The sequence below is a fragment of the Carex rostrata genome, chromosome 31 (assembly GCF_964058835.1).
Source record: "Carex rostrata chromosome 31, lpCarRost1.2, whole genome shotgun sequence".
Classification (NCBI taxonomy): domain Eukaryota; kingdom Viridiplantae; phylum Streptophyta; class Magnoliopsida; order Poales; family Cyperaceae; genus Carex; species Carex rostrata.
Genome location: NC_135948.1, coordinates 2,460,714 through 2,474,413, shown reverse-complemented (window position 1 = coordinate 2,474,413; position 13,700 = coordinate 2,460,714). Strand labels below are relative to the sequence as shown.

Here is a 13,700-nt window from a genome sequence, read left to right as displayed (position 1 = left end):
CCTCCTCTAATTCATTAGATATGTCATTTAACTTTTTAAATAATTTCAGACATATCGTGTTCAAATATTTACTGTGCCACTATAAAATGGGATATTATCTATATTTTGATTTGGTTCTCATCATTGATAAAAAAATTTCCTTCTTAATTGTTATTTTATTTTGTCTCGTATGTAACATTATTTGTTGTGTAATATTAAAATTTACAATTTAACTCTATTTTGCAATTTAATTTAATTTTTATATGCTTTTATTGTATAATAAAAGTGAGACATATGAGTATAGTATTGTACCGTAGTACGGATTGGTCAGTGCTAAAATTAATAATTTTATTTTCAAAATTATACATAACTTTTATATGAAAATTATACATTTATATGAAATTATACATGCAGACTAAATTTTATATCTCTTATAAATTATTTTACTATTTTTATAAATAGATAAGAAAATCACTATTTTTAATGTTCTATAATTTTTAGATCAAGTGAATTTTCAACTATCTAAAAAAAATAGTAAAAATAATTTTAAAAATAGTATAATCGCCTCACTCATGAAAAATAATCATACTTGTTTCTTTCTCTCCCTTTCAAATGGTATTTTTTTTTTCTTCTCCTTGCTAATGTCTGGAGGCAGGCATTCAACGTTAATTTCAAACATTAATTATATAAACAACGATGTACACTTTTGATGAAAATGACAGTAGTATTATCTTGACTGTGTTCAACTGTTTGGCGCTTTATGTAGTAAATACAATTAGTCACAGGTCAATAAACGGATACAGAATTTGAAAGTAATTTTTCGTATGTGCTTTTAAAGCAGACTGATTAACTGAAGCAAATTAATACATCATCCATCATCATAATTTAATTTCTTTAACTACTCATATCAAAGATAATAGAAAGATGGATATGGATACACATAAAAGTTGAACGCAACCAAGATAATATCTCATTAATCTGTAATATGAAAAATTCAGCTTGCTTTCTACTCAAAATATCTCCCTCAGCTAAACTATTCCCGCTATATTAATTATAACTGCACCCGGACCGTACCCCAATAAAATAAATGAATTTAATCACCGATATGGCAATATAAAATTAAAGAAATAAAAAAAATATATAATATATAATACATTAAAAGAAGATACTGGTGGCATTGATATCTGTCCGTTTATCTGTCAGAGTATTTGGTCCCCAACCCACTCCCCGATGTTTCTTTTACAAAAGGACAGAGGACTGACAAAGACAAGACCAGACTGGCCCCACTTCAGACGAAGACGCGTCACCGCCTCAACGGCTATCATCTGTCTCGGACCGTTTCGCGCGTAAGCCTGGAGACGCGAATCAGGGCTCAGAAGAAGGGGAGTAAGAAGAAAGCGGCAAGAGGAAGAACCCAGGAAAGAGATTTGGGGAAGGAAACGGGAGATGCGAAGCTGATCTGGTCTCCGCCTAGATATACCATCGTATTGGTGTTGTTTGTCAATGGAACTCCAGCTGCTTGTGGGTTTTCTCCTGAAGCTGCTTTCTGGCTGTCAATGAGTAAAAACACAACCACATAAATTATCCATGAAAAAAATCATGCATTTTACAGGCAAAAAAAATAGACGGTTTACACTGTATTATGCATTTGTGCTTGAAGTATCCGGCATTAATTGATCGTGGATTGATAGTACTATAGAAAATTTTGTCATGTTGTCTGGGTGGTGTAGTTGGTTATCACGCTAGTCTCACACACTAGAGGTCCCCGGTTCGAACCCGGGCTCAGACACACTACGCGTAGAGTTAGGCAACATTGTAGGCCCATTAAAAATTCTATTTTTGATTTCTTAAGCAGCAGAAAATCAAGCAACTTTTAAGAGATTTGGAATTCACCTTTTGCCCTAATGCAAATCTAATTCCTCAGCTACCGATTAATTAATTTACCGACCCTATCATTTTGACTTGATATGATATAATGGGAAACCAAAATAACTAGATTTACACGCTGCAATACAAATGTAACAAATCGCTATCAAGTATCAAGATCCAACAGATATACCCACACCAAACAACGGTCAAAACTATTATATCATGCTCCTAATTTTCCTACTTTTCTACACTTGCCAAACGGCCAAACCTAAACGCAACAAATTCTTCTATGTACAGCTCTCCTACGTTCCTACTACAAACCACCAACAACACAGAGAAAAATAAACAAACACAAGAAAAGTTGCTATATAGTAATATACACATACCTGGTTGTGCTGGGGCAAAATGTGATGATGTAATTTGCCGATGCACAAGTAAATGTCGAAGTGGCATCGTCATAGGCGTAGCTGTACGCTCTCGGGCATGCATTCTTGAAGAATTGCGAGTATGCCGACGGCTTACACGTGTTAGGATTTCCATATTCGCCACTGCAGCAGTACTGAGCGGAGCCGAATGCTTCGCACGCACTCTTGCACGCCACATTCTCGCTACCGCCGCCTTCTGTTTGTAAAACCACCTGAAAGTGGAGTTAACATATGTAAAATTTAGTTGCACAATTACAATAAGAACTAAATTCAGTGAACATGAAAAAGAATTGATGTATTTACTTTAAGGTCCATCGGGCATGCCGAATTAAGATCGACCAAGCAACCTGTAGTGGTACAATTGCCCCCTCCCGATCCGCTTTGAGGTACGACAAGCATTGGTACATTGTAACCATCCACCAAGCTCACATCATAGAAATCCATCCCACCAGAACCGTCGAGGGTGAACTCAGCCAGTGTGGCCGGTGGTGCAGCACCTCCGCCTAAGCATTCCATCTTACCAGACCCACAATCCCCAGTACCACAAGTGAATTTACCGGTAGAATCGGTAGTACAGAGCGTGCGTCCCCACATGCGACCCGACCAATTGGTAGGTGCATCGAGGGTTTTGCTCTCGCCTTGTGAGAGAGAGAAGCCAGTTGTGCCAAGAGCAGCCGTACCAGCACCGGAGAGAACACCAGGCCATACCGTGTATCCACAATTGTTTGTCATGGTGAATGAAGCAGATAATACAACTGTTAACAGAACTAGAAGTTAGAAACAGAGGACATAGAAACAGGGGAATAAGGATGGAAACAGAGGCATGGAAGGCTTGTACATTATATTTTCTTTCATCGGTGCAAGATTTTCACACACATATATATTCAGAGAGATAATATCACTCGTGTTCTTACAGTATACTAAAAATGGGTGATTGTACTTGCAATTGTAATTGCAAGAAATGTAATTTTACTTGCCTGGTGCAAATAGCAATAGAAGCACGCCTTGTAGAGTGAAAATATCAAGAGATGAGGCCATCACAATTCCCAAAAAAGAAACCGCCTTAGTTTTTGACGTAAGAAGTTCGAGTAGCTGATGGGAGAGTTTACAATGGAATGGGAGGATGGCCGTATATTTATAGATAGAGGAAGTGTTCAGCAATGGCTTTTTCTGTTCGTCTTCTAGTTATTACGGGACCTACTGGTCAGATATTTTCCCATTAGAAATTTAATGTCGGCAACGGCTCTCTATTTCTCACTCGGTACTCGGTACCCGGTAGAGCCGTAGAGGCTTGGGTTTTGTGCAGGCATGCTCTGTGACAACTGACAACAGAGGAAAACAGAGTATCTATTTAATTTTTTACTATATTTTTTGTCCCTATTAGTTTATTAATATTTTTGTACAAGTAAAAGGTCGTGTAAATTGAAGTTTACATGTGAGTTCCAAACCTCCAATGTATTATATTTATTAAGACCAGGGTTCTAAATAGCTAACTATAGCTACGTTATAGTTTTTTTGAACCATAAACGCTAAGTTATGAGATAAAATTGTGCTAACTCAATTACGACCGCTATTACCGCTATATGAGACCCGCTATAACTACCGCTATATTACATAGTTTTTTTTTAGCAATTTATATGAACTTATGTACTTCTATTTTTATTTCTAATACTACATGGTTTTCTACGATAAGTATACTAAACCAAAGTATATGCTTCTATTTTTATTTGTGATTTATTCTATCATTCTATATCGAGAAATATTCAAATACTAATTCTTCATTTTGATTACTCTTTTTATAGTATTCATTTGTAAAATTATTATTGTTCATTTCAATTGAAAGCTGGTTTTAATTATTATTATAATTATAAAATGTTTAAATATGTATATTGACTTCATTTACCTTATAAAATTAATTGCTCTTTATCTATTATAATATGTAATACCATGAAGTATAAACTATTAAATAATGTTACTTTTTAGATTTTTTTTTCCTTCTTATTTGCGTAATTCATAAAAAGTATAGATTTAGATTAGTTGTCATTTAGTTGTTACATCAATTCTCTAATATTGATTATGTTGATAATTAGTAGAAATATAGAATATAAAGTTTGAAAAGGGAAAATCGCTATTTGTGATAACTTCCGCTATAGCTACGCTATTCGCAATAGTTTTATTTTTTTGGTCTCCCCGCTATGCCGCTATAATCGCTATTTAGAACCTTGATTGAGACAAAAGATCATTTATTAATTTGGATTTTTGTGATTGCCGTGTCCAACTTCGGTTTTTTTGGTAATTTGCCAAATTTTTCAGCATATTTAAGAGGTGAATTGTAAACTTGTTTTGGTGACATTTCCCGTGAGTATGATTGAAGGCTTGAAATTTATTTATTTACTTTCTCATATCTCGACCAATTGTTTTAGAAAACAATAGTTGACTGTTTGTGAGGGAAGGCGTAAAACAAGGGTATGAGGTCAAAAGGGTATCAGCCTATCAGGGAATATTTAGCCACTTGAGTCAAAATAAGAAAGAAATTTTAAATTGAGAACAAAGTTATTTTAGGATATTTACATGGTTTTAGGAAAAAAACAGAATTTTTTTTTTTTACCTCTGCAGAGGTGGGTGGAAGGAAGGTAAGATAGTGGCGGGGTCAAGAGAGAATCAATAAAACCAAATAAAAGACGGAACAAAGAAAGATCTTTTTGCTCGCGAACATAGATATTAATTTCAGAAAAGAGTAATAACAATTAATATTTTTTTAGTTCCAAAAAATAGATCATAATAACATAATGTGTTATATTCCTGATACAAATGATCAAATATTTGAAGAAAAGACTTCCTCGTAGCAAACGAGTTGGATATTATATGTTCGTATTTAAATTCATAAATTAGATACATATACTTGATATATGGATATGATATCCAAATATCTATACGGATACATATACATATACATATATAATTTTAAGTTAATCGTATGTTTTTAAATAGTAGATATATACCATATAGTTTAATATATATTATAAAAAAAATTTATGTTATTCACAGTTACTCATATCCGTTCATTATCCGATCTGTATTCGTATATGTTTAATATTCAATACGTATCTGTATTGAAAAAATAAAAATAGATACAGCTACAGTTTTAGCATTGTCACACCCCGGGACAGGGGGTCGCGCAGTTTCGTTTTAAAATGCGGTTTTGTTCATGCAGATATATATATATATATATATATTGATATATGTTTATGTGGGTGGGCCTGATTCTATTAGTATGCGGGGGGTGGCAGGGGGGCGGCAGCCCCCTGCGAGCGTTGTCTGAGGTTACGAAGCACCGCTCAATAGAGCCCGGAAAATTTGATTTCAAAGAAGTCAAATGGCATCAAAATCCTTTAACCGACGGCCCAGATTAGTCAAATTATCATATGATTTGATTTAAAACAAGTTTGGTTCAAAACTGATTTAATTTGGCTAAGTTATACCCAAAACAGTATTTTTGGGAACCCATTGCGGCCCGCAATAGGGCTGTTGCGGCCCGCAACCCTTCCCAAAATTTCCAGCCTCTGCAAACTGCCTCTGACTCCATTCATTGCGGCCCGCAATGACCTGGTTGGAAGTCAGCCTGCGAACTTCCCTCTGTCTGCTCTCATTGCGGCCCGCAATAGGGTTATTGCGGCCTGCAATAAGAGTACTGTTTTTCATTCCTTTGCCCATTTTCGTGGAATTTCACCCCGTTTTCAAACCCGATCAAATCCCCGTATACTTAAACAATTACTCCCCATTCACTGGACCTTTTAATGACATTAAAAATGCAATTTCAACATTTAAATCATAACAACTATTTAAAACATACCGTTAGGGTTTTATAACATAATACGGTTCGATAATAACCTATACATCAAAATAACCGACTACGGGTTCAACTACACATTCAAAATGGACATAAAAGGGTTTGGCATAACCTATTAGCCCGGCCTAAACTCACGTGTCGAGCCCGAGTCCCACTTCACTCGCGTTTACCTGCACATATCAATTCAAAGGGAAAAATTCCCCGAGGGGAGGGGGTGAGAAAACCTGTCATCCGTTTTCTCAGTGCGGAATTTAAAGGGCTACTGGATTTGTGCGAAATCCATCACCAGAACTAAATACACTAGCAATAGGGCATCTATTTATTCATTTACCAGTAATAATAAATGCACATGTACCGGGAATAGATTCAAACGGATTTCAATTCACATCTCATCAACATCAATCAACGAATTTTCCAGAAAGATTTGGTTTCACAGATATAATATATATAAGTCTGGTTATGAGGTACAGATATCAACTATCGATCACCTCCGGCTTAACAGTTCTATTTTCTGGTTTCAAGTCATACAATCTCATCAATTCATCACTTAAAATAAACACGGGCATATTCCGCGAATATGCAACAGAATATCACTTTTCTCAAAAAGAAATTACTGACACTTTCCCTGGATCACTGAACCACAGTTCTACCTAAAATTACACTGCACTTCCCTTACCCAACCGGTACTGGGTTCACTAGGGCCATTCTCCAGATGCGCATAAGGGTCCTGGATGAAAGTCTAGTAGCTAGCTAGACTTTCCACTATGATACACTGTTCACTTCACACAATCAATCCAAGTCATACTGTGGTTCCACTCACTTGTTCAAAACGACAGATCAACAATCGATAAACCGTACCAACATGAGAATCAAAACAGTTATACAATTCAATTACACTAATATCACAATTAATGCAATGCGGCAACAAATGCTTTCAATCAGAGATGCAACATGCTATGCACAGTTTATTTAAATCAAGCAAACAACGTAAATATAATAATATGCACCGTTATTTAGTTCTACGAATAAACCCCAAAACAGATCCCGTGAACCCTCGCACCTGGTTACGTAGGGCACGTAGAGGGTCCGCGATCTCGCGAATCGGTAAGCTCGTCAATCCCGCTAGCCGTGCTCGTTAGGATCTATACATAGGTCAATTTATTAAATTCCGGCATTTTTTACAATTTAAACCCTCAAATCAATTTTTTTGGGAAAAATCCGTAAATTGGAATTTGGTTGCACTTTGGAACACGGAATCAGTCAATTTACACTATATAAACAACAAAGGCACGGAATAATCAATTTGGTACGATTCTACGGGTTTTCACCGAAACCCTAAAAACACGGAATCGAGAAATGAGAGAGAAATAGAAACGGGAATTACCAATGGAACGGATGGATGTGCGAGATTTGAGCTCCTCTTCTTAAATCTCGGTTTTCGGGCAAAACGGTCACCGGGGTGTCTCTCTCTCACTCTCTCTCTCTCTCGTTCTTTCTCTCTTGGCGGAAACGAAGGAAAAGAAGAAGAGAGATGGGGGCAGGAAAGGAAAGGAAGGAGGGGAAGAGGAGGGAATGACAAGGGGCCCCCACTTGTAAGTGGTATTTTTGCAAAATAAACCCTCCACTTGTTCGATATTGTTTAAATGATTTATATAACCCCAATTGCTCCTCTCTCTTAACACAAATAATCGTATAATTATTTTTCACCATCCACGTCACTAATTTCGTATATACGTATATATATATTATTTGATTTAACCACTTATTATTTTAATTCAATCTGAATTTTAAAAGTTCACGGTGTTACAAGCATTGTGTGATCCGTATCTAGTGGTTTGCTAATGGGTTATCCGTGACCCGTTCCGGGTAACCCGTTAGGGGTAACGGGTAGGGCGGGTAGACGGGTAGGACGGGTACGGGTACAACCCGCAACGGGTAGACGGGTAGTTTTCCCAAAACCACTACCCTACCCGTTTATTACCCGTTGCGGGTTGACGGGTACGGGAGGGTTTTTTTTTTTTTTTTTTTTTTCTGTTTTTTTTTCTGAATTTTTATGCTTTGAGATTCGTGCCAAATTAAAGGACATCCCGGATGGAGTTTAGATATAGGGATCCGTTTTGAGATTCATGCCAAATTAAAATTGATGACTCAGATCTCATTCTACAAAGTGAGGTATTGCACTGGATTTGAATTCTATAGGGTGCCGCCAAAAAAATTTTGAAATTCAAATTTTGTAACGGGTCAGGTACGGATACGGGTAGACGGGTACGGGTAGGCGGGTACGGGTTGGCGGGTAGACGGGTACGGGTACAACGGGTTTTTTTCAAAATTATGTTGTCCGGTCCGTTTATTACCCGTACCCGTCTACCCGTTTGTACCCGGACAACGGGTACGGGTACCACGGGTAACGGGTACGGGCCGGGCAAAACGGGTTCAACCCCTAACGGGTTTAGCAAACCACTATCCGTATCTGATCCATTTGCACTCCTTGCATCTACTTAATTTTATACTCGCTCCATAATTTTGAACTCCGTGGTATAGTTTTACCACTGTGTGATCCGTATCCAACCCGTTTGCACTTCTTACCCCAACTTCCTCAATTCCAGACTGCTACATAATTTTGAACTCCGTAATGCACAAAAACAGACCAGTTAGAATTGAGTTTGTTGTCCTCACTCCTCAGATCCAAACTCGCTACATAGTTTAGAACTCGGTATCAGCCACAAATGTATATATGAAGAAAGGACGTTCGTGTCGAACCTCCGTTACAACTTACAACTAACAGGCTGTAAGTAGTTCCATACTCTCTCTCAAGTTTATACTCGGTTAGAAGATGTCCGTTCATACAATTACGTAGTTTCTTTTTAAAATGGATATCTCCGTTTTGTGTGCAATGTTGAGAATATGACGAGTCTCGTCACGACTGACAGCGCCTTAAATTCGGGGGGACACGTATCGGTTGTAGTTTGGTTTATAAGGAACAATAAAACGTTTTGGAATAGCGATCAAGTAACCGTTGAAGAACCGGTCTACCGTTAGAGAAACTAGGAAACCTATAGTAGTTTAGAAAAGAGTATAGATATAAGCTGGAAAAAATTGCCATTTCTACGTTATAATTTTTGTACCAAAAAATAATGAGCAGTCAAAATCCGGCATGAATATTTTCTCTTTTTAGTCAATGTAACAGAGAATCGAGACATAAAACAAATGATGCAAAGGGGAGCATATTTATTGAAAATTATGAAAGGTGAGAATAAGCTTTAATGGCCCTTCTTATCATGCGCAGGCAGCGCAGCCCGTTTTTGTTCCAAGATAATTGGTAATTGACAGGAGAAGTTTCGCTCAGGATAGGAGCCGTTTATTTAAAGGGCATGTATTTGGACATTAAGCTTGCGCATGATGACCATTTTGTCACTATAATAGCCCACGAGTATTTAATTGGTCAATTTGAGCATAATCCAATTTGGATGATGTTTTTTGTTTTGTAAAATTAGGTCAAATATGGTGCGCAGTGGTAAAAAGCGGAGCTACATTTCGTTGAGCATTCATAGCTTTTGTGTTTGTGCAAACCACCAGAGCAATCCGAGGTTGATTAATTTGACGAATCATGGAAGTCTAAAAGGTCGCATTAATTTTCAAAGTTATATGGAATATAAAAATATTTTGCGATTATAGGACTTCATTTTCCCTCAAACACCTAATTATTTTAGATATTATTTCGATTGATCATTTCAAATCTAAAAAGAGTGTTAATTTCCTAAAAAATTACATCCGCGTTGATCAAACTGTTGTCCAGTGTAGTCAAGTAAAGATAAAAATTTACTCAAACTCGTAACTCGCTCATAAGTTAGTCGTTAATGCTCATTTTAACTCGTTCATTTACAATTTAAGTCAGTTCCAATTCAAGTAGTTAACTCATTTAATTAAGGAGGCAGCTGCCCTCAGTTTCCCGAAAATTCTTGGACTTTTTACACTAATCCTATAAATAAATTCATTAGATCCGGTAATATTATGAAAACAATCCTATAAATAAGTTCAATGGATGTTATGTAGATGAAACCGCGTGGTCCCAGATGAAAACGCGTAGTCAACAAACAAAATATAATTGAAGTACATTCGGCAGTTAAACTGGGGACCATCTTCTGTGAACATACACATATTATCCTGTTAACATACAAATATTATCCTGTGAAAATACACATATTATCCTCTGAACATACAAATATTATCCTGTGAACATACACATATTATCCTATGAACATATACATATTATCTTGTGAACATACAAATATTATTCTGTGAACATACATATTGTACTTGAAATTATGGCAGTTAAAAGCGCGTCGTTGCCGGCTATGGCAGTTAAAAGCACATGGCCGAAAAAGTACTTCTTTCGTTACCGGCGGTTGAAAGCGCGTCGGAACTAAGCTAAAAAGGAAATGTTTTTATACGCGGAGATTTTCGGAGAACTGTAGCTTGGGGGACGCTACATTCTCTCTTTAATTAATGTGCTAAGTTTAAAATCAAACCGTCGAAGATAGCCGGTTTTGTTATTTGTCAAACCAAAAATAATTTCCAATTTCGTTTATTACTATTTTTATTTTTTGCTTTTTGCCAAACCGTAGATGTAGATGGTGATCAGTTTTATTTGTTTATTCTTTTCTCTCTCTTTGCCAAACCGGTCATGATTTCCGGTTTTTTTTTTTTTTTTGGGCTTTTGCCATATTTCTTCGGTTTATTTATTTATTATTTATTTAAATTTAATCAATTTTTCTTATTAACCTAAGATTCTTTTTTTTTTTGCTATTAGCCGAAGGGACCACATTAATATAAAACCGGGTTTAATGTCCGGTTTTATTTTTTCCAAATCGTGCTTGGTCTCCACTTTCAAAACTGAATTTGGTTTCTGGTTTTTATTCCATATGGATTTTCTGTGGTATTGTTATAAAGAGAAGAGAAACTTAGTTCAAACTTAAAGCCGATCATCATATCCGTTTTTCAAAAATTCAATATCGGAGATAATTTTTGGTGGTGATGATTTTTATAAAAAAGTTATAATCAAGTTAGTTTCGAAGTTTGATCATTTAGTGATGATTTTTAAAAAAAATTCCGTGGTCATAGGAACCTCCAAAGAGACCTCGTACAAGGAGAAAAAAATTTGACTTCATATATTCAAAAAATCCAAGTTACCAACTACTCTGGAAGTCTTACACACACTCATATTTTAATAACAAAACTGAACGATACATTGGAATTTAATTGGTATTATGCTTAATTCACTACACCAGTATTAATTGAAACTTCATAATCATAAATAATTATCTATTAATCAAAATTACTTATTTAAACAAATTTATTTAGATTTCGTGATATCTTTATCTTTGATAAATTTATATATTTTCTGTTAACAAATAGATAATTATAATAACAGATAAATGGATAAAAAAAAGTGATGGAAATTAAAGAGGGGGACTTTTATAATTTTTCCATGACCTAATTAGAAGCTTTCAATTGGTACTTCCATTCCAGCGGTGGCCGGGATTGACTGGTGTCTACTGTTGCAGATAAGAACAACCGATCATATTCTGATACTCTCACAATTATATAAGAACAAGTCTAGAAAGTTTGGTTTCTAGTTTTTATGACCATCAAATTAAAGGTTGGTAAGGTCCTTTGTACCAGTTAATTAAAAGTGGCACTAATGAGGATTGAAAAAGAGAATATTGATGTTTGACTATTCTTTGACGTTCATTTTCTTTTTCTGTTTTTGATGTGAACCCCTTGGGCATTTGACGTTCATTTCGGCCGTTGAGATCAAATCAGAATCAGAAGAATTATATAGAGTAAGGCTACGGTGAGTTGTGAAGTAAAACACGTTTTTACTTTACGCAATATTTTCATTTTCAAAGTTCAAATAGCCGATCCAAACCGTTAGATGTTTAATATATATTAAAATATGTTTGGAAACTAAATTTTACATTTTTTTGAAAATTTTATACTATTTATTAAGCCACTCTGAAAATCTGAAAATTCGGGTGAACAGTCAAAACAGTAAAAATTTCTGGACCACTAAATCGGCGATTTTCAAAGTGGCTTAATAAATAGTAAAAAAATTTCAAAAAATGTAAAATTTGGTCTCCAAGCACATTTCAATATGGAGATCATGTTGAGCGGCTCGGATCGACATTGTGAACTTTAAAATCGCAAAATATAAGTGTGAACTAAAATAGTCGCTTTATTTCGCAACTCACCGTAGCCCAACTCATCCGGCCTGTCCCATATATGCATCTATTAACTGCTTAGATCTGTTCATATTAGAATATGCCTAATTTCCAATAAGTTTGTGGGTTCATACACTATATATTGATGCTGATTTTACCTTTGTATTCAACTACAAACATTGCACAATATACCTGTTAATGGCAATAGCCGTTAACCATTAAAAAAACGAAAAAGAAACATTGCAATGATCGTTTTTTTTATATAGTTTGTTAAACAGTAGTCTTAAATTTGAATATATGTTTAAACATTTATCACGTTAGGATAAATACTAAAACAAGAAAATATAATCAAGCAATGCGTTTGTCAACTTGCTACAAGGCATGCTTTGCACATGGTGTGTTTGTAGCTGTCCCACAATCCACAAATTATTATCTAATGCCCGGGCAGCTAGCAAAGGATATGTTGACAGGCAGGACTCTTCAATTCAGTTCTAAGGCCGACCTTGAAAAAGGTCAGGTCAATTTCGCGCTCTTATCATCTGCTACGCACGAGATCTCAGCCGCTCGTCGAATCTAATGGCAGATGCTTGTCCCTTCACAAAATTACCTTGTCATGACTTGCCCCTTTTATTTCTCACGTGCGAGCTTAATTCTTCTCTATTTTCTAATTTCCCCAAGTGCTCTTTCCGGCCAGTTCCACGTAAGGGTGGCAAAAAAAAGCTCGTAGCTTGTGGCTCAATCATGACTTGTTCGCTAATAGCTCGCTTATTATTGGACCGAACTGTTAACGAACTATCTCGCCACTAACTCGATTTAAAATTAATAAGTTCAAAAAGAAGAAAAAAATCTCCTCTCCTTTGGTTTGGCATAGCTTGAGCGTAAGGCGATTAGCCAGGCGAAAAAAATAAGCGCTATGGCAATCAGCTCCCCCCGCCCCTCACCACCAATCTCTCCTCTCGTCCTCCATTCTCTATATCATCTTTTTCATTTGAGTTAGTGCTTCTGTCTGGTGGATTTGGTTATCGTTTTTGGTGCTTCCGTCCAGTGAATCTAGCCACTGCTCATCCCTTCATTGTCGTTCGAGTCGGTGCTTTCATCTAGCGGATTTGGCAACTATTTTTTGGTTCTTTCGCTTTGTGGATCTGGTCATCATTCTTCGCATCGTCCTTGGGGGGTTTTATTCTCTAATATCAGTGGTTCGATTTTTCTTTTCTTCTCTTGAGCTCTTCTTCCCCTCTTTGTCAATGGAAGAGTGTGTGGAGCGAGTTGTACATATAGTTACTTTATATATATATTAGAATAAATGTTTGATTAGGAAATAAATATGTTTTTGTAATGATGTTATGTGTTGTTATG

The 13,700-nt window shown here is 36.0% G+C and overlaps 1 protein-coding gene and 1 non-coding gene across 3 annotated transcripts in view; one reads left to right on the top strand and one right to left on the bottom strand.

The window, feature by feature from the left end:
* LOC144547300 (pathogenesis-related thaumatin-like protein 3.5) overlaps positions 1-3,526 on the bottom strand; it is a 58,247-nt gene extending 54,721 nt beyond the window's left edge. The window contains exons 1-4 of one of the 2 annotated variants that reach the window (XM_078295911.1): positions 3,251-3,526; positions 2,577-3,028; positions 2,235-2,485; positions 957-1,529 (exon numbers count right to left, since the gene is read on the bottom strand). In XM_078295911.1, coding sequence (XP_078152037.1) covers positions 1,352-1,529; positions 2,235-2,485; positions 2,577-3,028; positions 3,251-3,311 — 942 coding nt within the window. In that variant the 5' untranslated portion in view covers positions 3,312-3,526 and the 3' untranslated portion in view covers positions 957-1,351. Of the gene's footprint in view, positions 1-956; positions 1,530-2,181; positions 2,486-2,576; positions 3,029-3,250 lie in introns of those variants that run through there. The other variant, XM_078295912.1, reaches the window with a different exon arrangement.
* On the top strand, positions 1,695-1,768 carry TRNAV-CAC (transfer RNA valine (anticodon CAC)). Its single transcript has one exon. It is a non-coding gene; the product is annotated as a tRNA-Val (tRNA).
* Positions 3,527-13,700: the final 10,174 nt, after the last annotated feature.